The 23279-nt window shown below is 45.5% G+C and overlaps 1 protein-coding gene across 1 annotated transcript in view; it reads right to left on the bottom strand.

The window, feature by feature from the left end:
• The window catches only part of Capn13 (calpain 13), a 72524-nt gene that overhangs the window by 34745 nt on the left and 14500 nt on the right, over nucleotides 1-23279 (bottom strand). The window contains exons 2-7 of the mRNA XM_032908939.1: nucleotides 19722-19794; nucleotides 18443-18558; nucleotides 12984-13120; nucleotides 6459-6633; nucleotides 5592-5666; nucleotides 969-1054 (exon numbers count right to left, since the gene is read on the bottom strand). Coding sequence (XP_032764830.1) covers nucleotides 969-1054; nucleotides 5592-5666; nucleotides 6459-6633; nucleotides 12984-13120; nucleotides 18443-18558; nucleotides 19722-19794 — 662 coding nt within the window. The remainder of the gene's footprint in view (nucleotides 1-968; nucleotides 1055-5591; nucleotides 5667-6458; nucleotides 6634-12983; nucleotides 13121-18442; nucleotides 18559-19721; nucleotides 19795-23279) is intronic.

The following is a 23279-nucleotide window of genomic DNA, read 5'->3' as shown; positions in this document are numbered from 1 at the left end:
TGTTGGGTCCTGTTCTGTTTGTCTGACACACTGCATTTCCTTTCTGATCCTGCTCCTACCCCCGCTGGTAGGGAGGCTGCAGCCGCTGGGCTGGGATGCTTTTTAGAGGGGTGCACAGATCTGGAGCAGAATGTGACAGGCCCAGTCTCACTGGTCACCAAGGGAAGCCAATCAAGCATTGCTGCCTCTGTCCTTCTATTGAATGTCCCTCTCGGTCGCCATGGCACTGGGGACTGCCATGGGAGGAAGAGGAGATAAGAGGGACATGGGAGGCACAAAGACAAATATTGAATGTTCTCCTCATAAGCGGAAGCTATGGCAATACGTTTAATTGTTCACAGCAGGCAGTAGGGCACCAGAGGTCAGGCTATGGCAGCTGAGAACGACCAGTCCAAAACCTGGGGGAAGTTGCTGAGTGGATACTCATAGGGGTGTTGAAGACCTAGCTAGTCAGCAGCTCCCACCACAAGCAAGGAGCATTGCAGTATAGGTACACTGAGCCCATATCAAGGGTCAGGGTGAGCATCTGAGCTCTACCTGGCATGAAGCCAACTCTGAGCTGATCTGTGGCATCATCAGATCTGAGCCCCAGGAATCCCTTCCAGGAAGGATGCTTTTATTCTCCAGCTGTCTCTTCCCAAGGGGAAGCTTGGCTCCCATCCTGCCTCTCACCCTCTTTGCTAATCTTGGGTGCATGAGTTCTCAAAGATTTTTGGAAGACAGACACAGGGTTTTACCATTTGTATACACAGCAGAGCACACACCTCATCCAGTGTACATTTTGTGACACATATATGATAGGTGTCTAATAGATGCCTAAAAATGATATTCTGGGTGGATAAGGGTGCCCACAGCTATAACTAGTGATGAACTGGCCAGCCCTGGAGTGAGGATCGCAGTGGGCTAGCCAGACCCTGCCCACCTTCTCAGTGAGAATCTCCACCTGCCCATGTTCCCAGCACTCATACCCATCTCCCCAGCGGCCTCTCCATTCTGTGTTGCCCCAGGGGTTCCAAAGGCGGATGATTTCTTCCCAGCCCCTCCGGTACTGAATCTGTAAGGAAGGAGGAACAGGAAAAGCAATAGTCACGGCTCTCAGGCAAAAGTGGGCAGAGAGCTGAAGTATGAATGCGGCTGCTTTTACCTCCCAGGACTAATTTAACTTCTGACCTCATTTGGCTGCAGCCAGGAGAAAAATGAAAGAAAGAAAAAAAATCAATGTCTCCCTTGCTGCCTGCATAGAGTTGGAATGAGAAAGGGAATGAGAAGGGGAGGCAGGAGATGGAAAGGACCCTTGTTTTGCTCGGACCCCAGAAGGTGCAGGGGTAGCTCCGTTACGTTGGGTGCTGTCTTCCGGAACTGGGTGAATTCAGATTTAACTGCAGATGCCTAGCATGGGATGCTGAATTTGGCTCTAGGGGAGGGGCTGTAGGTCCCCTGCTTCTCCAGTCTGTCACACAGAAGGCGTCGCTATCCCACCTGCCCAGTGTGCATCCCCGCCAGCTTTCCACCTGGGACTGTAGTACGGTCTTGTGAGTGAGAGTCTTATGTGAAGAAGACAGAGGCATCTTTGGAGCTAAGATAGCCAAGGCTAGCCTTTTCATTCCACATCTTACCCCTGACCAGACACTCAATTCTTTGAGAAGGTGGCCTCTAATAACCTAGACCTCCCTTCTTCTTCGTCCTTACTGCAGGGTATCACTTCTAGTTAAAGGGTGGGGCTCTGGGAACATCCGAACAAAGAACAACAAACCATTAATTAGCTCACACTTCTGGGAGCCAGGGGCTCTCAGCCTGGAGATGGGAACCAAAACATGATTGAGTTGTATCTGGGCTATTGATCCATGCTAATACTGTCTAAGGAGATGGAAGGCCCACGGAAGGAGGGAGCTGCCCTCCGACTCCATGGTAGAGGCTGCCGAGAAAATGAACGGCCTATTACTGGGCAAGGAGAAACTGTGCAGATGTCCCAGCCAACTTTCTCTCAGTTCTCTGGGGTGGGTACTTTTACAGTCTAAGCCTTGCAGAGGAAGAAACAGAAGTATAGAGGTGAAGCAACTTTTGTGAGACTACCAGTAGGCAAGCATCAGGCAAAGGGAGAATTCCCATCCTAGTCAGTCCCTTAGGCCTAGGCTGTACATTTTGGAATTAGATATGGATAAAGACATGTGGCTGTGTCCTCAGCCTTGGATATAACCCTGGAGTCATCATGCTTAGGCCCATGTGACCATTGACAGGTACAGCTCTGGAGACGCAGCATGGCACATAACCTGGGCCTTCGCTTGGAAAAGGTCTTTTGTGTCTCTTCCCAGGTCTGCCCCATCTCTCACCAGGATGCACCGGAAGGTTTGCAGTTCCTCCAGATAGCAGAGGCTCCTGGTACACACCTAGGCTCCCATCCTCTCTGACCTACCCCAAGCCTATCCTCAGCTGTCAGCATCTGCTGATACCCACCAAGCAGGGGCATGAGAAACGGTCACCTGGTGGGCTGCAGAGCTCGACGGGCCCCATTTGGTGCCCGGTGGAGTCAGGGGCTCAGTTGGGCATAGGGAGGAGACGGAGCCTATGATTCAGAGGGCTTAGAGCAGGGCTAAATGAGGCATGCAGATAAACACTCACCCCTTGGCCCAAGGGAGTTGCCAGCAGAGCTAGGTGCATAATAAAAAATGCCAATTTCATTTATCTTCCTGTCTGGGCCCTGCCTGAGGGAGGACGAGCAGATTAAAAAGCACACTACATTTACAGGCTGGTTTAATCTTAGCACTTGTGGCTCTGAGTTATAGCCTCTTTGCTCCCGACGGGAAGGGAGTCTCTAACAAAGTCAAATCCCTGAGCCTGGGTGTCCTTTATGCTGTTGCCCAATTGATGGCTAACTTGGCTGTGGCTGGGGGTGTTGAGGTCATGTTCAGAGCTAAGGCCACTCACTGGTAGGGATAAAAATGGCCTGGCTCATGCCTCCCCTGGTTTGACCATCCTCCTGACCTTAGTCAGCCTTTTCAGCAAAGATGTCGCGGGACAAGAGGTAGCCCAGGCTATCTATTCTAAACAGCAGCTCCTTAGATGTATTTTCTCTAATGAAGACTAGTTCCATTGACTATTAATAGTTCTATGCCAGAAAAAAAAAGTGGTTTCATTTTAATGGTTGATTAAAACCAGGCAGCACCAGTGCAGGCATTGTCAGAGCCTTTAAACTGCTAATGTTCACTGCATCTGCAGGAGGCAGAGACGCTGAGATGCACCCTCCACATGTATTCGTTTGCACACCACGTCTCCTGAAGGTGATGTGAGATGTGCTCAGAAAGGCAGAGCAGGAGCCTAGAGGCCAAGTGGTCCTGGTCATCCGTCATCCCAGGTCAGGTGCTCTGTTCAGGGCACTCTCATCCCAACACACATACCAATCACTGATCACAGCTCTCTTTCTCCAATTCTGTAATCGAATATCAAAGTCTTGTCAACATAGAAACCCAGATGGCATGGCTGAGTGATCACAGTTGCCACATGAGATAAACTTTATTTGCAAACCTAAGACTTGTCCACATCTAGGATAGCGGGGCTAGAGGAAATAGGATGTCCACGCGTGTCCAGTGTGATGCTAGTATTGACTGTCAACACTGACAGTTCACAGAGGTGGTTGGGAGGATAGAGGAGAGAGTCTGATGCACAGTTCTAAGGACTGGAGTCTGCAGCCTCCATGAGCTTGCTCAGGGAAATGCCTTCTAGAACTCTCTCATGTATTCTGTGATAGAAGAATAGCAATATCATCTTCTCAGGCCAAGGGCAAATGCGTTCCTTCATGCAGGCAATTGCATTCATCCATTAGACAAGCATTTATTACACGCCCACTGTCTTCAGTATATTGGTGCTGGTTTACCTGTTTGGAGGCAGGTAGGGGACAGAGGAGTTCCATACTGTGAACTAGGGCATGAAACATTAGGGCAACTGGTTTTATTTTGATGGATGGGAGAGATAGATTGGCAGAGAATAGGTAGGACAATTTGAGATGGCCACAAAGAACACTTGACATTCTGCATTCTCTAGTTCATAGGCACCGCTGAGGTATCTGCCTTGGAGTTTAGAACTCTTGTCTCTTAGGGCACACAAGCCATGTTTGATCTCAAGAGTAGTAAGGAATGAAGTATCAGGGAATGCTGTGGAAAACCTTTGGGTAGATGAGGAAATGCCACTACACAGGTGTTTGATGACTGCAGATGCCAACTGGGGAAGCCAAGTGCCAGGCAGCTGTCTCACATGTCGCCATCTTTGTGACCTTCAGAAAGATGTTTCTCCCGTCAGCTCTCAGCTTCCTCATTTTAGAATGGGGGAAGCTGGACGCTGGTAGTGTTTTCTAGATGGATCATACTTTATCCAGAAACCACACACATTTTCGTTCATTTGCAGTCAGTTCTCCAATAGACTGCCCTTCTCCCCCAATGGAGCCAAAAACCATCTGAGCAGAGAGAAGCAGCCGGACTCCTTCGAGCCTCCTTCAAGTCACTGTATGGCTGGGAGATTAAATGTAAGCCAATGAGGTGTGTGTGCGAGCACATTCATACGTGCACACACGTGCACACATGTGTGCATGTGCGCGTAGGGAGTGGATGTCTTATTGTCCACTATAGAGAACAAAGAATGGCTCCTGACCTCTTTTTCTTTCCAAGCTACAAGACAAGGGTACAGAATGTGTCTTGAACTCACAGGTAGAATCTGCTACTCTGGGTGTTAGGTTACCCATAGGCTCATATATTTGAATAACTGGACCCTAATTAGTGGGACCATTTGAGAAGGATTAGGAGGTGTGGCCTTGCTGGAGGAGGTGTGTCACTGGAGATAGGTTTAAGGGTTCAAAAACCTACATCAGTTTCATTCTCCGTCTCTCTCTCTCTCTCTCTCCCTCTCTCTCTCTGTTTCTCCCTCTCTCTCTGTCTCTCTGTCTGTCTGTCTGTCTGTCTGTCTGTCTCTCTCTCACACACACACACACACACACACACACACACACACACACACACACACACACACACACACACACATACCACACACGGATCAGTAAGAAAAGCTCTCAGTTACTGTTCTAGCGCTGTGCCCGTCTGATTCTCATCATGATGATCATGTTATAACCTTCTAAAACCAAGCAAGCCCCAGTTAAACACTTTCTTTTCTAGAGTTGCCTTGGTCATAATGTCTCTTCACAGCAATGGAACAGTGACTAAGACACCCACTGACCCAGAATAACCTGCTTACCCAAGAGAGAAATAAATGCCGTCTTGTTTAAGCTTAGAGGATCTGTCTTCTATCAGTTTGGTTTATATGTCACAAATGAAATGAGTTTCAAGACAGTCAACCTCTCTATTGATTGATCCTAACTCCCTATGGTGTAGATCCCACTCTATGCTCACTTCATAGAAAGCAAAGACATAGAGGAAGAAGGACCCTAGGCACCATAACATTGGAGAAGGAATTGAGACTGCTGGTAGTGGAAGCTATAGGGTGAGAGCAAGAAATACTCTTGTCAGCTACTGGGCTTGCTGCAGGCATCTGATTCTGGCTCCTGTGTAGAGGAACTCAGAGGACAGATACTAGGCCGGCATGGTTACCTTCTCAGCTCCAGTCACTGTGTATGCATGCTGGCTCACCAGCCCATTCTCCATAACCTCGGACTCTTCTGTCAGCTGCAGAAAGGAAGAACAGACAGAGTTCTTTGGAGACATTCAGACAGTAGCACAACTGAATGAGTGAGCCACCACCCAGTAGGAAAGGTGCGTGTGTGTGTGTGTGTGTGTGTATGTGTGTGTGTGTGTTACTATGAGTTACAACTGGAGGCTATTGGGTAAGAGGTCTCAATATTTCATGGCCAGGAGCTACCCACCCCACTGACTATGAAACTCACGGGGCTCTGAGGATATGTACTAATTGCTCCATTGATCATTTGTCATGAGCAAGACATAGCAAAACCCATGTCAGTAGGGTCTCCTAGACCCAACAACACCCCTCTGCAAGGAATGGTGTGACTTGGCCAGTGTTTAAGAGCACAGGAAGAATCATTTGGACAGGGAGCCAGCTGTTTTAGAACAGACTCAAATAATTTGGATGTTATGTAACCTATGAGACCCGCTACTTCTATGACTGATGAGAATCGGGGCTCTTTATAAATATAAAGAAAATTCAGTGGAGCCACTACGGTTGCTATGGTTGCTTTCTCTAACACCTGGCCATCCTTCTGGTCACTCTGGGTCACATGCTGCTCCTGGTCAGAAGGGAGCAATACGCAAGGATTTGGTGGTCAGCTGCATTCAGATTGTGCACTGTAGCTGTGTGACTCTGAAACTTCGCTTAGTTTCTCTGAGCTCATTTCCTTGTCTAGGATATGAATTTGGGATCCCTGCCTCAGAGAGAAGATACAGATGGACACTTCTAGGTGAAGAGAAAACTGCTGGGTACCAAGGAAGCCCCCATCTACTCACCCACTTTGGGGTGGCACAGGCCACCATTGAGCCGGTCTGGACTGCGGTCTTCACTACCATCAGTAGGTCAGAGGGAGAGGAGTGCAGGTTGATCCTGGTGACCACTCCTCCTGTGAGGTCCACCAGCGCATCAGGAAGGTAGCCATAGTGTAATTGGGAATACGAGCCTAGCAGCCTGGGGAGGGGGAGGTCAGGTTACTCCTGGAGCAAGAGCTTGTGCATCCACCCTGTGCATGTTCCCTATTTGAAGGACTTCTCCATCTACCGACCTGATTCTCACCATCAAAGAACTCACAATTAACAAACCCAAGTTCAACCTAGCAATGAGCAGCCTTTGTTCTCACTCTGGGAAAACTGATTCAGAGCTCTTGCTTTTATAACACCCCTCCTCTTCATGGAAATTAGGAGGGAGAAAGGCATTAGTGAAGTCAGCACAGGAAGAGATAAGTCTGGGCACACATACCCTTAGATCTCTACTCTAGATACCTCTCCCACTCCCACAGCCTTTGGCCTTCTGCCTCTGTGTTTGTGCCTCAGAAATACCTAGGTTCATTTCCTCAGCCGTGCTTTCTTCCTGCTTTTACTTTAAACCTCACCAATTGAAGCCTGATCATCATTCCCTAGCTTGTGATGGCAGGACTTGGCTTAGCAGTTCTGAGCCTGTTTCACGACTCCATCACACACTATCAAGGTTCCATCAAAACCTGGAAGGAATCGGTTTTTTTCTCAGGCTCCCTTTGCTTATTGGAGGAGCAAGACATTTACATATGCCTCACTGAGTCAAGCAGCATAAGCAAATATGGGCAGCATAGAGAAGGATCTCTGGCTGTGGCCAGCATCGTGAGGCACAACGGTCTTTGTCTTCTCCTCCCTGCTCCAGATCTGTTCCGTCCTCTACATCGGCACTTGGCATCAGGACATAATCTCTTTAGAAGGGATTGTCAATGATCACACGTCAATGACCTCCTAAGGTATCTACTTGCTACAAGAACAGATAAATAACATGGGAGGAGACAAACCAATCCCAGCCTAGGTGTCCTTGACTCTGAGTTGAGGTTCACACAGGTAAAGAGAATGTCAAGGGTATTTGTAGGAGGAAATATCAAATTGGAGAGGCTTCTGGAGCCTGTGGATGGATGGATGGATCTAGAAGGATGGACAGTGGGGCTGGAAGAAGTCTGTGGTCACTGGGAGAAAAGGCACTGGAACAATTACTAAAGCTGGGGCCAGAGTGTCAGACTCTCAGTGGTGAATTGTAGGTTCCTGAACTACAGTCTTGGCAAGTCTGTGGACAGTCTCCCAAATGTAGGAGCCTCCCTCTGTCCCTGCCAGATCCCCGTGCAACTGTCTCCCATTGGCAAGCAGATGCCAAGACTGTCATGAGTGATGATCCTACCCATGTTTCTTTTCCTCGACTACTATAAAATAAAATTAGAGTCCAGACCTGGGGCCATTCTCCCTCCTGTCTATAACAAGGTATTTGAATTGGAGATGACCCTTCCTATTTTGTTGTTGGACTTGCTACCTGATATGGTAGGGTGAACTGGGTCGCACTGGCACCCGAGACGCTCCTCTCTCATCCTCTTTCTACCTCAGCCACTGGCCACTCTCTTCCTCAAACTACATAAAGTGCCAGCAAAACCATATCAGCAAATATGGGTCATGTGGCCACTGTGTCCCAAGCACACATGCCAAGGGTGGCTTAGAAAACTTACTAAGGAAACCTAAGAATCTACAGACCAAAAGAGCAAATCTACAGGGACACTCATGTGACACTTACCCACATTGTTTAAAATAAGTTCTGATCTTATCCCTCCCTCACCTCCCTGTGACCCTAGGCTCTGATTGGCTTGAAAGTCTTTATCTCTGAAGTGTTTGCTCAGCCAATGGCACAGGTTCCCTTTAATCAGGGCTATGCCCACCTAGGTCTGAGGACTTGGCTGTTAATGTCACATGTCTTTATTGAGGACAGCAAATTTCACAAGGACCATTCCAGAATCTGTTAGTACTTTACTGCACAATCCATCCTAACTGTGATCCCTTCCAGCTCTAAGCAGAATCCACAAGGTGGTTGCTCCACAGAAGCACCTGGGGGTTTTGACCCCTCTTCACTGAGGTACCCCATCTTGTTGGCTCTGGGCTTTATATGAGATCTGTTCCCTACATTATTCTGCTGTTACCACATGCAATGGAAGGGCCCCCAGTCTATTCTGCCACAGTCAGCACCCCTCCTCATGTCTTTCGGATCCTTCTCTCAGTGTTTGTCTTCCATGATGGCAAAGCCTGTCCCAGTAGCAGTAGAAGGGTATTTTGACAAGGAACTTTTTCACAAATGCAAGCTTATGGAGCCTTCTGAGCTGACAGGGAATAGGAGGGAGGGAGGGAGAAAGGGAGGGAGGGAGGGAGAAAGGGAGGGAGGGAGGGAGGAATTGAGAGAGAGAGAGAAAGAGAAGGAGAAACACAGAGAGAAACAGAGAGACAAAATGAGAGAGACAGATGAAGAGAGAGACAGAGAAAGAAACACAGAGGACAGATGAAGTGAGAAATAGAGAAAGAGAGAAACAGAGAGGCAAAGAGAGACAGAGAGATAGATACAAAGGGAGACAGAGAAAGAGAAACAGAGAGAGAGATGGAGAGAGAAAGAGTGAGAGGTGCTCACCACACAGCTGTCACTTTTCTTTGTCACCTGAACTTGAGGAATTCTGAGTGAGCCTTGTCCTATCCCTCACTTCACATCATCTTGGGGAAAGGACCCTCTTCACGCTTTGAAAGAAGAATCTAGGTGTCTAAGCCTCAGCCCTACAGGAGACTGAGTTGCTGAAATTTTTACCCACAGACAGTGCAATGTCTGATATGAAGCCTGACAGACCTTGTCCCAATCTCCTTAATCTCCAAACATAGATTGCTCTGCCTGACACTGGATGATCTGATTAATTTACTTCCAGACTCCCCAGCATAGTGTTAAGTAGGAGTTGGGAGTCCACGTGTTCACTGGGCTGTTTCTATGACCTCAGAGGCCGAGTGGCCTCTTACAGAGACAGCTGTGCTCTCCACGTTTGTGTGGGGGTCCCTGTGTCAGACACCAAATCAGAAGCCCAATCTCCTCCTGTGGCACTGATAACAGCAAGAACTGGCAGAAAGAAAGTAACTTCAGAGGTAGGTGTTGGCTCAGCTTGCTCTGGACCACTGTGTGACTTTGGGCAAGCAATGTACCCTCACTGAGCCTTAGTTTGCTTATTCCTTCACAGGAGGGAGGACTCAATATTCACAGAGGCCTCTACTAGCTCTCTGGCTCTGCAATGCCAGCCTTCACTTGTGTGTTCTGTAACTCTCTTCCTTGGGTTGGTGGGTGTGGGGGCAAAGCTGTTAAATAGCTTTAATAGTTTGAAACGTTTTATCCCCATCTAGATTTCTTTAGGCGGTAGAATGTGAGATTTGGGCCTAGTCTTCCATTTCCTTTCAAGCTGAATGATTGCTTTAGGTCGGCCATTTAACAAAATGGGGTCAAAGTCATCACTTCCGTCTTCGAGCCTTCTAATTCTCCCAGTGAAGCACCAGGCTACCTCTTTGTATATAGGGGGAGAAATGAGGCCCACAAGTGATAAGAGTGGGATCTATCCTGGAAAGATAATGGCATTGTTTGTGTAAGTAGCTTAGCAGTGAATTAACCTCTCAGAACGCCTGCTCTGGTTCAACAGCCCTGGCTATTATCTGGCCTTCTTTTTCCAATACGAATGCACAACTCCTTTCAACAATAGAAGAGAGAAGCAACTTTAGTTTTTCACAAATTGCCTTTAAAAGAAAGAAAGACAGAATACACATAAAGCGGTCCGGAGGAACATCTTCATCTAGATTGTGAACCCAGTCAGGCTGCAGCCCTGTTACATGGAGTACCAGGCATGTGACTAAGGGATCAAGGGATTCAACTGCTTGTATCTATGGTCTCAGGATGGCTTGGAGGCTCAGTTTCTTCTTGGGTGAATGTGGGCCCTTTCAACCCTACAACCCTTTTCTTCTGTTCCTTTTCTCATCAAGTATGTGGGTTGCCTGGTGTCTTTCATCTGCGAGCTATGATTCTATGATTCCCTGCCTCCCTCTGTGAAGTGTTGTTCTCTATGTGTCTGCTTACATACTCCCCTCTGTCCTTCTGTGAAGTGTTGCTTTCTATGTTTGTGCCCATGCCATCCTGGGGAAAGTCTTGTCCATAGCTCCTGTTCACAGGGCTCTGTGCCCACTGAGCCCTGGACAAGGTTGAGAAAGCCAATGGGGACCCAATATTGCCTCTGCAACTGAAATCTTTAAAGGAACAGGAGATAGTGTCAAAAGAGAAGACTGAAGCCAGAGCCAGAGAGCCAGAGTCAGAGAGAGAGAGAGAGAGAGAGAGAGAGAGAGAGAGAGAGAGAAAAAACAGAGACAGAGACAGAGACACACAGAGAGACAGATAGAGATAGACAGACAGACAGAGAAGCCATGAGGCCAAGCTCTTCCATGAGGTGCAAGAAGCAAAGTATTTTGAGGAAGGTGAAGTTAGTGGAAGGGGCAAAGATGAGACTGGGAATCAGGCAGACTGCTGGGCTCCGTCCTTCTTTCCTTCCTTCCTTCCTTCCTCCCTTCCTTCCTTCCTTCCTTCCTCCCTTTATTCATTTTTTTTCTGTCTCTGTCTCTGTCCCCACCCCTGCTCCTTCTTTCTTGCCCCTCTACTCACAACCATTTCAGAATGCTAACTCTGTAATGTTTGCTTCTTCTCTGTTCATATAAAATGCATACTGCAGTGGATATAATTTTCATGCTCATAAATGGCGTTGTATTTTACTACTCAGTGCCTCTTGCCCATTTTGCTCAGAGCTCACCCTCTGAGGATCAGCCTGGGCATAGATTGCACCTGTGGCTTCTGACTGCTGTGAGGCTGTCGTATAGCACATCTACGTCACGGTACCAACATCTCCTGGCATAAATACTTCACACCATGCCCGCAGTGCCATTGGGAACTTCACAAGCCTGTCCTCTTAGATCCCCTCTGAGAGTGCTCTTGCTGGATGCGACATATGCCTGGAGTAATCTAAGAGTAGTCAAGTGGCCTTCAGAACATTTCCTTAGGGCACACCCTGTGTGTTTCTTAGATGCCCACATAGGTCAGTCATTTGGCCTTGCTTTGGCTTTTTCAGTCTAAGAGCATAGAGGGATGCTGTCTTATCTTAAAATTTGCATTTTCTTTTTGTTGTAGAAAGGCTGAATCTCTCTTGGCCACAAGAAGAGTCTTTAGAACAGCACCTTGCTCTGTATAGATGTGCGCATGAATATCATTATACATAATCACTTGAGCCAGAGTGCTCAAGTGTTGGAAGCAGTGCCAAACACGGTGCCTGGCATATGGCAAAATGTTCAGCGGGCATCTGCTGAATAAACAACTCTTGAAGCCCAAGGAAAACATGTGATCTGGGGTTCACGCAAATTCTGAGCTTGTCCCCGAACATCCTGTGTGGATCATAAGAAGGAATAAGTCCTGTTCATCTACCATCCCCCACCCAATGTGATCTCATAGCAGCCACACACGACCCTCAGTTCTTGGACCACAGTTTGAAGTATTTCTCCAAAGCTTTTGTCTGTCTCCTTCTCACTCGCCCTACACATAACTCTTCCCTTGCTGTAGAGTCCTATCCATCCTTCTACCCTCATTCAAACATCAGTCACTCTTCCAGCAGCCTCTGCTTCTCTCTCTCTGTTGGCCAGGGAGTCAGGATCACTTCCCTATCTATCCCCCAGTCAGACTACAAGCAGGATTATAGTCAGTCCTTTGACTCTGGAAGCCTTTGTACCCACTATTAAGCCAAGCATGGATTGAAAATGTTGGAAACCAATTTCATCAGTGCTGAGCATGTATAAACATCCCTTGTCATCATTTCCTAAACAATACAGTGTCACAACTTTTTGCATAGGACTTATGTCATGTAGATACTATATATAATATATGTAGATGATTTTGGCATATAGGATGTGTATACTTTATATGTAAATACTATTCCATTTTATAGAAGGATCGTGAGCATCATGGTTTCTAATCCCCATGGGAGGATCCTGGAATCATTCTCCTTCAGATGCCATATTTCATCTGGATTCTTATATCTGCCTATCATCCATGTTACAGGAACTTAGAGCTGCCTATTCCAAACCGCACTATGTGTCTGTGGGTCTCTCCTCACAGTCCCAGGACCAAATCTTGCTTTGGCAATTACTTATTAGATTGTTTCCCTTGGTAACCAAAGCTCAGATGCTCAAATGCACATTGTTCGTTCATTTGTTTTGATGCAAGGTTTCACTATGTAGTCGGCTGCCCTGGGTATCACTATGTAGATACCCAGGTGGTTCAACGATCTGCTGGCTTCAAAGATCTGCCTGCCTCAGCTTCCTAATGCTGAGATCAAAGGTGTGGGTTACCACACCCGGGGCATTGCTTGCATCCAGAAGGAATTCATAAGCTGCGGGGCCAGCTGGCAGGAAACATCTGTGAGGCTTGCCCACACTTACTTGGCATAGGCTTTCTCCATCAGGCAGGGCCAGAATTCTTGGTTGCCTCTGCGAGGATGCACAAAGCAGAAGTTGTTGCCTACGACAGGCAAGCGGTCATCGATGACTACTTCCACCCACTGACCACACTGCCAGAACTGGAGGAAAGACAAGGATATGTGTGAGGCTCCTGAGCTCCGGTCTCAGCATGCCCTTCCACTGGGATGCCTTCTCCCCTCAGACACAGGGGCTCAGGAATATGCCTTAGTACTGCCAGGCCAAGAGGGAGTTTCTGCACCTTTCTGACCTAAGCCAAAACATTGTTGGACCACAACTTCCATCTCTCAAGTACAAACTCTGTCTGGAGCAAAATCCCAGCCCAAAGAGGATGTGCGTGTCATCGCCAATGACAAAAGGAAAACGCGAACAAGGCAAAAATCAAGAAAAAAGGTGGGAATAGCTCAGGGAAATTGAGGCAGGGAGGAAGGGTGTGTGGGATGTACTTAGGGTTTGCGATTAACTGTAGCCTGGTTTTGACATATCCTTTGTGAGCTTCAAACAGACCCGGGAGACTCCTGATCTTTCTTGCACATACAGGGCAGCAGGGGGAACATATGTTAAATAACAAGAGGAGTGGCAGATACAGGGCTCTGACAAGGCAGGACAGCTGACCCGGAGCTCAGGGCTCCAAGAAGGAAGCATGGCAGACATATTGCAAATGCACCTCAAATAATGAAGACAGAACGGGCGAAGGCCTGGAGGCAGAGCTATGTGGCTGGCTCAGGAGGACTGAACAGTGACAGCCTAACTCTGGCCCTTCTGTCCTCATGTCACGCTGGCCTTGCTATTATATGAGAGAAGTGAAACTGCCTGGCGCTCTTACTGCTTAGAGTACAAACGAGCCAGATGTTCCTCTCCAAAGCAGACTGCTCTCATCTTTAGTATTCAACTCTAAATGGTTCACCCGGGGACGTCAGCAAATGAGGAACATTCATTACCAAGCCAGCATTCTAAGTGTCTTTGTTGGTTTCCATCGAGCTGGGTGGAGCATGAGGACTTGCAGCTCAGAGATGAATTGGATGAAGGTATGTGTCTCCCAGGGAGGCTTGCTAAAGTGGAGCGGATGTGAGCGCTCATCACCCTTTCCAAAGGTGGATGTCTCAGGGTTGTCGCACACACCTGACCACACGCTATCAGATCACGGATGGAGACAGAGACTGAGGTGTCAGCGGAAACAAGGAAAAGGTGTTTTCATGGTCATTAACAAGCCAGGGCACTGCAGCTGGCTGGGGCACAACTGGATGAATGTTCCTCCTGAAGCAACCAGCAAGCTGTGTTGGCAGTAAAGTTTGGGAAATAAGGATGCTATTGAAGGCCATCAAGGAGAGTTAAGTGCGGTTCCCAAAGGGTAGACAAGAAGGCCATTCATTCAACTTTGGACTAGTTGCGTATAGATGGAGTGGATAATGTCCAGTTGGTAGAACTGTGCCTGGAACTTGGTTTCGCCTCTTATTATCTTATAACCATCACAAGGCAAGGTACTCACTTTACCTTTAGTCACTTCCCATCTGTCTAATGACGATAAGATAGAAGAATTACCTAGAAGGCTAAGACTGAGAGACAGTGTGGTTCCGAGGGACTGTGATTTATGACATTTTATGGCTGTTTTGTTTAGGACCCAGAATGGTGTCATGGCAAACAAGGTGCCTTGGGACAAGGGGGCTATTATGGCCACTTTGTCTTAGGGACAAGGGGGCTATTATGGCCACTTTGTCTTAGATGTCAGTCAATATCATCTCATTCTTCTCTCACTAGCAGGGCCGATCAAACATGCTTTCTCTATGCAAGGAGAACACCAGAGAGGATGACTGTTGCAAGGTAAGCGTGTGAGTATGTGTATTCAAGATAAGTATTGATAATGTGTATACATAATATTCAATACAGACCAAAAAGTAAGCTGACTAGTGGTCAGAAATGTAGCCATGGCTTGTGTTTTCTAGAAGACAGACATATGGATAGTGCTTAAACCCTTCAGAAAGCATGCAGGTGACATTTTTCCAGTGCCATGTGTCTGACAGGGAAATAAGAATTTTTCCGGCCAAAGCGTCTGAGGTACATGGGCACTGTGTTTTCTAGAAGTAGACTCTATCATAGTAATAGGAAGAGACCGACAGAGGTCAGCCCTGTAGTTGATCCTCGGGAGTTTTTACTATGTGTGTGTGTGCGCGTGTGCATGTGCGTGTGCATGTGTGTGTGTGTGTATCACAGCATGTATGCAGAGGTCAGAGGACATGTTGTTGGAGACAACTTTCTCCTTTCACCCTGTGGGTCCTGGGGATTAAATACAGGCTACTAGACTTAGGATAAGTGCAGAGGCAGGGTGACAAAGGTCTTGGGGTAATTGTCTGGCTTTCTTTGTTACCTAGAAGGGCAGAGTATGTCATGCTGACTATCTGGTTATTGTAACCCAAGGCATGGCCCAGCAGTGCTGGCAGTGCTATGGTGAGCCTATGCTCAGTTCAGTTCTGGATGTTCTACAGTGCTCTTACTGTAGGTTTTGGATCACTCTCGGCAGCACCGCATCACTAGGGAGCCTGTCAGAAGACCTAGTATTGTCTAGCTGGATTTTGGGAAGTGAGGAACAAAATCAAAAGGAGGTACAGCAATGATGGAGTGAAAAGTAGCAAAAGAAGGAGGCTGGTCTAGGCTGAATGTCTCATTCACCCTCCGGGAAGAGTATGTGTGTATTATACATGTATGCATTTGTGCATATATGCGTGTATGTATGTCTATGTATGTCTGTGTGTGTGCATACTGCCATGATTGAGCCATCTCCCTAGCCTAAGAATATTTCTTTTAGTTTCGATTTTAAATTTTAAGTGTGTGTGTGTGTGTGTGTGCGTGTGCATGTGCGTGTGCGTGTGCGTGTGCGTGTGCGTGTGCGTGTGTGTGTGTGTGTGTGTGTGTGTGTGTGTGTGTGTGTGTGCAGGTGTCCAGAAGATGACACCAACTACCCAGCAACTGGAGTTATGGATGGTTGAAGCCATTCATGTGTCTGCTAGGAACTGAACTATGTCCTCTGTAAGAGCAATATGTGTTGTCAACTGATGAGTCATCTCTCCAGCCCTCAGGAGTAACTTTAGAATCATACACATCTGAACGTATCCTAGAGAAATTTCTGAACTCCAGGGAGAAACAGTCCTTTAGAGCCTTAAGGTTTGATAGTACAGTGTCACCAACACTGGACTTTTCTACAACAATGGAAATTATAAGTCTATGGGACAATGGGGATTTTGAGGAAAAGCAACATGACAGAATAATCCAGTTCCAAATAAGAAGCCCTTCACTGAGACCAGATGCATTCTCATGTAACTTGATGATGCAAGGGACTACTTCTCTCTGGTGAAGGTAAATAAAACCTCATGGTCAAAGGAAATGAGGGCAGAAGAGGTTGCTAAGCAATAAGCGTTGAATGTTCCTTACGAAGCATACCTATATCAGTGACAGTGAGATTGAGAAGGCATAAAGAAAGACCTAAGAGGGTGCATTTGCCTGCGTATATATCCAGTCAGAGGACTCTGCTGCAGTAAGTCTTCTCCGTCTACCCTGTAGGTCCTGGGTCTTGAACACAGACCATCAAGCTTGCTTGACTCTTACCTGCTGAAACGTCTTGTTGGCCCACACACAACAACATATTAACAAGAGAATCCCAGAAGCAGCTTTAAGACATTGTATTGAGAAACAGTCCTGCTGATAAAGTATAATTAATAGTAATAATAAAATGATAATAAATATCTGTGGGTGTGAGGACAAATGTTTAAGATTGTTATAGCTAGGGATCGTGCTGACTTAGTAAAGAGGTGGTTACATATTTTCCTCCAAGACAACTGACTTCCCTAGCACTGATGAGTGAGCTAGGTTTCCAGTACCAGGTACGTTTTCCCTCGTGTTGAGAATGTTTAAGTCCAATTAGAGAGTTGTTGGTTACCACCAAGGTATGTGTGCCACTACTGCACCCTTTGGGTTATTGCGCCATGCTGGTTCATAGGCATCATGGCCGGGCAGGACTGTTGATTGTCCTCCTCCTTTGGATGTTTGCATAGAGCTTTCTAGTACCCTGAAAGCTAGTTCTCATACAAGCAAGGATCTATCTATCTATCTATCTATCTATCTATCTATCTATCTACACTACACACACACAAAAGAAGAAATATCTCCGAGAGAAACATGTTATATAGACTAAATTAATAGCTATAGAAGAGTTAAAGAAGTCATATTTTGAAAAGATTTGCCTGTTTTTTGCTATGCTTCCCTTTTGGTCTGCTGTGCTGAATGTTTGATTAGCAAACATTACTAAAACTTTTTCAAATAGCCAAGGATATAATAGCATCACAAAGATAGTGTAACTCAAACATGGTTTAAAAATAACATAACACAGAAAATAACTCCACACAGCACAGGCGCACACATTCTAAGGAAACTCTTAGCAAACTGGGGCTGATAGCATCAGGAAAGCCCCTTACTAAAATCCATAGGAGTGTGAGTTTGACTTTTGTCACTCTGATTCAGGGAATGTGACAAAGCAAAAGAGGAGAATGATGACTAGGGTCGTGAAAAGAGGAGAAACAACTGCTTGAAGATCCAGATTGAATCATAGATTCAATTCGGTGAGGTGTCCAGAGAGTTTACTATGCAAGAGGTTGTTGCTTCTCTCTTTTCCCAGCAATATCTACTTGGATAGTGGGGAATAAAAGCCAAAAGAACTTCACATTGGCTATACAGTTGTAAAATATTTCAGAATAAATTTAGCAAGAAGGATACAGCACCAATATGAAAACGTAACTGTAACATTTTATGGGCAGGCATAAAAATCAGTTCTGAATAAATAGAAAGATATACTTCGTTTCTGGAAAGGAATAATTAAAACAATAAAAGTGTAATTTTTCCAAATTAATACATAAATTACATGCTGTTCTATTCTACATCACAGTGGCTTTTCTGTTTAATTAGACAAAATTGTTTTAAAATTCCCATGGAAGAGAAGTGTGCAGAGATTACCAAGGTATTTGAGCAAAGAGGAATGAATAACGAAGCAGAACTTATCCTCTCAGATGCTGATCCCCAACCCTGTCATGAGTACCACGGTGTGGCACATGGAAGGCAAGAGCTCAATGTTTGTCACCTCTAGGGTACTAGGTCAGTGTTTCTTTCACTAATTGTTATGTACAAGGGCACAGAGTATGCCCAAGGGACTTTTCTACATCCTGTTTCTACCACTTTGATTTCCACACAAGCATCTCAGCTCTCCTCTTCTCTGTGTATGACTGGGCCGTTAAACAAAAAGCAGAACCATGTTATGGAGGAAGAGGAGGAATACTGACACGCAGATGTCACTTTTATCTCAGGCTCCCAAGCCATTAGAATATTCATGACCTGTAAGAGCTTCTCGTCCTAGGACAGTATACTTGTGGTGCACATACCCGGAAGTGGAAAATCCCAGCGTACTGGTACGAAAAGCTTTGGTTCATCAGGATCTTCTGCAGACACTGTGGGTTCTGGGTCAGAGAACCCAGTGCTGCCAGGAACCAGCAGTCTCCTGAGTGGTGATAAAGCGGTAAGAAGGCAACTGGTCATACCCGGAAATCCCACCCCTTAAATTTTATGGTTCCTGGATACCACATCTTGCTAAGATTACAACACAAATATCAATCTGATCTCTTTGAGGCCAGAACATTGTCAAATTATTTTAAATTTCGGAATATCTTCACATACATAAAAAATTATATGGGAACGAGACCCAAATCTAAATATAAATTCCTTCATGTTTCACATACATCTTCCTCATACTCATTTCTTATTTCTCCTTCCATTCAGACTTATTTTCCTTAAGTCTTATTTTTCACACCTGGGTTTTGACTGTGACCATCCATGTGAGATCAGGTATATAATTTTCTCTTTGTGATACCATGTAGTATTGAAAAGATTTTCAGAGTTTGGAACAGTTAAAATTTGGGGGTTTTGAGCTAAAGATAGTCAACCTCTTCTGAATTTTTGCCCAGTATAGGCCCGAGGGAGGAAAACTGGACAATAAGATTTACTGAGCCAGTTCCAAGCAAGATAAAAAAGAGGTGCTATGCTGGCGGTGTAGGTATTAGGGGAGAGGAGTAGGGCATGGTCTGGTGAGGAATGCCAAGGAAGCCCCAGCTAGACTTTGCCAATTAAGGGGTTCAACTTGCTCCTTGATTCTTTTTCCTAGAATTGCCCAGGGCTGGCATCATAGCATTAAAAAAAAATCACTGAACATAGTCAGCTATGATACTTTATACAATTGTAGAAGACACTGCTATTTTCCTTAGCTAGTGTTTGCCCTGTTTATTCCTATCCAGGGGACTCTCTAGCCCATGCAGTAGTTTACTTCATTTCCCCTGGAGGGATTACTAGCTTTGACCTTCTCCACAGGTATCAGTGTGAGCCCTTCCAAATACTCGATTTTCCTCCTCTCAGTCTTCTCCCTTACTACCAACCCCATCAATTTTCATGCCAGCTCCTGTGCTCAGAGCAGAAATCACAAAGGCACCCTCAGACACCTTTCTCCAGTTAGAAAGCCCAATGAGCAGATTGCAGGCTAGTAGCAGTATACAGGGCAGTATAGATAGATGGTAGCTAGATACAGGATAGGTATCTATGAACTTGGCTTAAGACCATGATTTCTCATTGAAAACCAAGGCAAAAGGCAGGATGGGAGCCATGGAGTCTTACCCGCTCTTCCTTGTTGGATGTCAAATCTGCTTACACCTTCCAGAATGAAGTAAGGGGGGCCGAAGGATAAATCCTTACAAAAGACAACGAAAAGCTGTGAGTTTCTTTCCTCCTTTTCTGCACCAGTGTGGTATCAACAATATCATTCACTTTGCCCTTGAGGGATAGAGGTTAATCCTTAAATAGGTGCTTAAAATATGAATTAGGAAACTTTCCTTTGTTCTTCAGGTTTTATGGCTCTCGGGAAAGCAGGTGTCAAAGGGGCGGGCACAAGTTAGGCAATAAACACACAAAGAAACCAGCAAAGGAACCTCATAAATAAGGTCTGAAGATCTTTTTATCAAGTACTCTCAGATGTTCTGCTCCCAACAAGCCTGTGTTTTATTAGAAGGTTATAAACAAATAAAAGTGAATGATATCCACTCATCAGATGAGACTTTGAGAAATATCAGGACTTCAGGTTTTCCAAGGAAAGATTCACTGGGGAAACAGCATGCCTCAGAGATCAGCTTTTGCCCACCCTGCCCCTAGCTACTCACAGACTGAGTCTGGGGAACCTCTATCCTTCCCTGGCAGCTAGCCCACACACATTTGCTGGACACTGTAGAGGAATACTATAGTGTCAATGTGTGACAACATCTGGATGAGTTTGGAGGACTCACAGCAGATGTGTGTGTTATGAGAAGTCCTCAGTGGGACCTTCAGGCACTTTCAGGTCATACTTGCATAAAGCTATGGCTCTCACTCCAGGGCCCATCAGCCTTTTGGATTTGCTTCCTTCAAAGAGCCCAGGAGTTTTTCTCTGTGACCTCTCTGTGTGGCTCTTAGTCTATTGTTTGGATAATTTGGGAATTGTTTTGCTATTGTTCCCTTTCACACTGACACAAAGTCCTCAGAGAGCAGGGTCTTTGCAGCCCTGGAAGGACAGAGAACTACACTATGTGCAGCCCTTCAGTCCTTCAAGCACTGCCAGGGCTTCCCAGTGACAACATGGACCAAGGACATGCGAAGGTGCACGAGCCTGCATTTTGTCAAGTAAGGGTATCTTCATAGCAGCTTTCCCTTGCTTCATCAACAGTGAACTGACCCCATCTGATGCCAGGAGAGGCGATTTGGCTGTCCTATGGGGCCTCTGTTATAAGCACGGGCAGAGTATACTTAGAAAGGTCTCCAATTCACATAAGCAGCAAAAGCTGCCCTGAGGGGCCATGTTTCTGTACACTGGCTGCCGAGTGGGGGCACTTCAATGACCATGGCTTGTCACTTCTATTAGGAAAAGGGATTACATGTCTCAAAGGAGGTCTACTATCTGAATGAAAACATCCAGTTCTAAAGCCTACTCACAGGAATAGGAAAAGAAGGTGGAGCCCGGGATGTAGCTCAGTGGTAAAATACTTGCCTTTCAAGCAAGCATGATGACCTGAGTTTGGTCCTCAGCCCCATGTTAAAGGCTACTCAATAGAAAAGCATGTCTTATACCTTAAACCTAGCCAATTGCCAGGGGCTAGTGAAGTCATGGACCTTGGAGAACCTACAACCACCACTTTACTAAACCATCACAAACCCTAACTAAATATTTGTCCTTGTATTCACAGATAACTATGGTGCTCATCCCTCATCAAAGAAACTTCTCTTTGCAATGGGTGGAGATCATTGAAGAAAACCGCAACTCATCAACTCATCAAAATGCACAACAGGAGAGATCATGTGGTGCCCAGTTCCAAGGGATATATCTGTAATACAATCCCAACACCTAAGGCTCAGGGATCACTGGGGGGAAGAGGGATGGGAAGATTATAAGAGCCAGAAGAGGAAGTTTGCTGTGAGACCGTATCTCCTAGAATACCAGAGAAACTACAACTATGAAGTCTCCTCAATATGGCTGACTAAACATGAACTGAGCAATGATGGTACCAATAGACATGTTAACATGGAGGGAGGACAGGTCATGAGGTCCCCAAAACACTACAGGCAACCAAGGAATGCTGAGAGTGGGAGAAATAGTCTTCTACAGGGAAGAACTGCTTATCCAACACTGAATGGTAAATCATAATGTATAAGTAATATTATAGGATCGATTAGGTTGCATTTATATTTCTGGAATATGTATGTGTACAATAATTAAAGAAAATGCCTTGAATTTGAGAGAAAGCAAAAGGAGGCACATGGAAGGGGATAGAGGAAGGAAAGAGAAAGGGGGAATGATGAGATTGCATTATGCTTTCAAATATTAAAAAATACTCTTGTTATAAAAATATATAAATGTAGGTAAAATATATATAGTAAAAAGCCAGATGTGGTGGAGCCTTCTCCTAATCCCAGCACCAGGGAGGCAGACACAGGTGAATACCCGGAGCTAGCTCACCAACTAGCCTGGCCTACTTGGTAAACTTCAGCTGAAAGTGAGAGACCTTATTGTAAAAGTCAAGGTAGATAGATGGTGGCTAAAGATGGAGGACAGCTGAAGTTGCCTCTGGCCTTCATGTGCACATATAACAAGAGAAGGTAGAGAGCATGGAGGTTTGAGGCAAGAGCATGGCCCATCCTGTAGTTATCTTTATCCACTGCTCTGCTCTTCTGCTGCTGCTCCATTGGCTTTCCCATGACTTGCACCGGAAAGTGTTGTGTCTCAAAGGTTTCTGCAGACAGATTGCATATGGAATTTCGCCCTGACTTTTCTCCTCAGGTGACCTGGAGATCTTGAACACTTCCTTCTTTGCTGTAGCTCAATTGCCAACATAGTGACAAAATGTAGGGACAGTTGAGAGAATTGGACTGTGAAGCAGGGTGATGACCACCATTTATAACTCATCCACTGAGCACTAGCTGTGGTACCCCTAGGCTAGTCCCTGCAGGCTCCCCACAGACTCACAAAGCAGGATGAGTCCTTCCATTCTGCAAATGAGGAAGGATGTGGAACACTTAACACAGCATCTGACAGGGTGTGTTGTTCAATAATTATTGATTTCTTTCTCCTGTGTGATAGCTGCGAAATTAAAATGGCTATGCTCATAGACAAACCCGTAGCCTCGAATGCATTCATTATTAAACAAGACAGAATCAAACATAAATTAAGCAGTCAATTCATAGATAATAGAAAGAAAGGGACAAAAGTGGGAGGAAGGAAGTGATAAGGAAAACAACCTGTAAGTTATAAAATAAGCCAGAAATACAGCAAGAATAATAAGGTAAATAAATTGTTCTGCTCAGGATAGTGGCTTTACACAGAACTGACCTTTGATAAATAAGCTAAAGAAACCAGAATAAAATTAAAAATAAAAATGAGCGTTGGGAATATAAAAACCCAGCAGGAAATTTTGTGTTAATCAATTGAAAATACTAATAACTTTCTGAAAAAAATTAATGACAAAATGGCTTAAATTAGTAAATTATACCCCCAAATCAATAATCTTGATCAATATTTTTAAGATTTCAAAGGCTACCATCTTAGTATTCCCATTATGTAATTTTCCTGTTGAATTCTCCCACACTTTCACGGGATAAATATGTCCTGTGTAATCTACAGTTTCAGTGTTTAGAAAGAAAGAAAAAAGAAAG

The sequence above is a fragment of the Rattus rattus genome, chromosome 7 (assembly GCF_011064425.1).
Source record: "Rattus rattus isolate New Zealand chromosome 7, Rrattus_CSIRO_v1, whole genome shotgun sequence".
Lineage (NCBI taxonomy): Eukaryota > Metazoa > Chordata > Mammalia > Rodentia > Muridae > Rattus > Rattus rattus.
The sequence above is the reverse complement of the archived record's forward strand: the minus strand, read 5'-3'. Positions and strand labels throughout refer to the sequence as shown.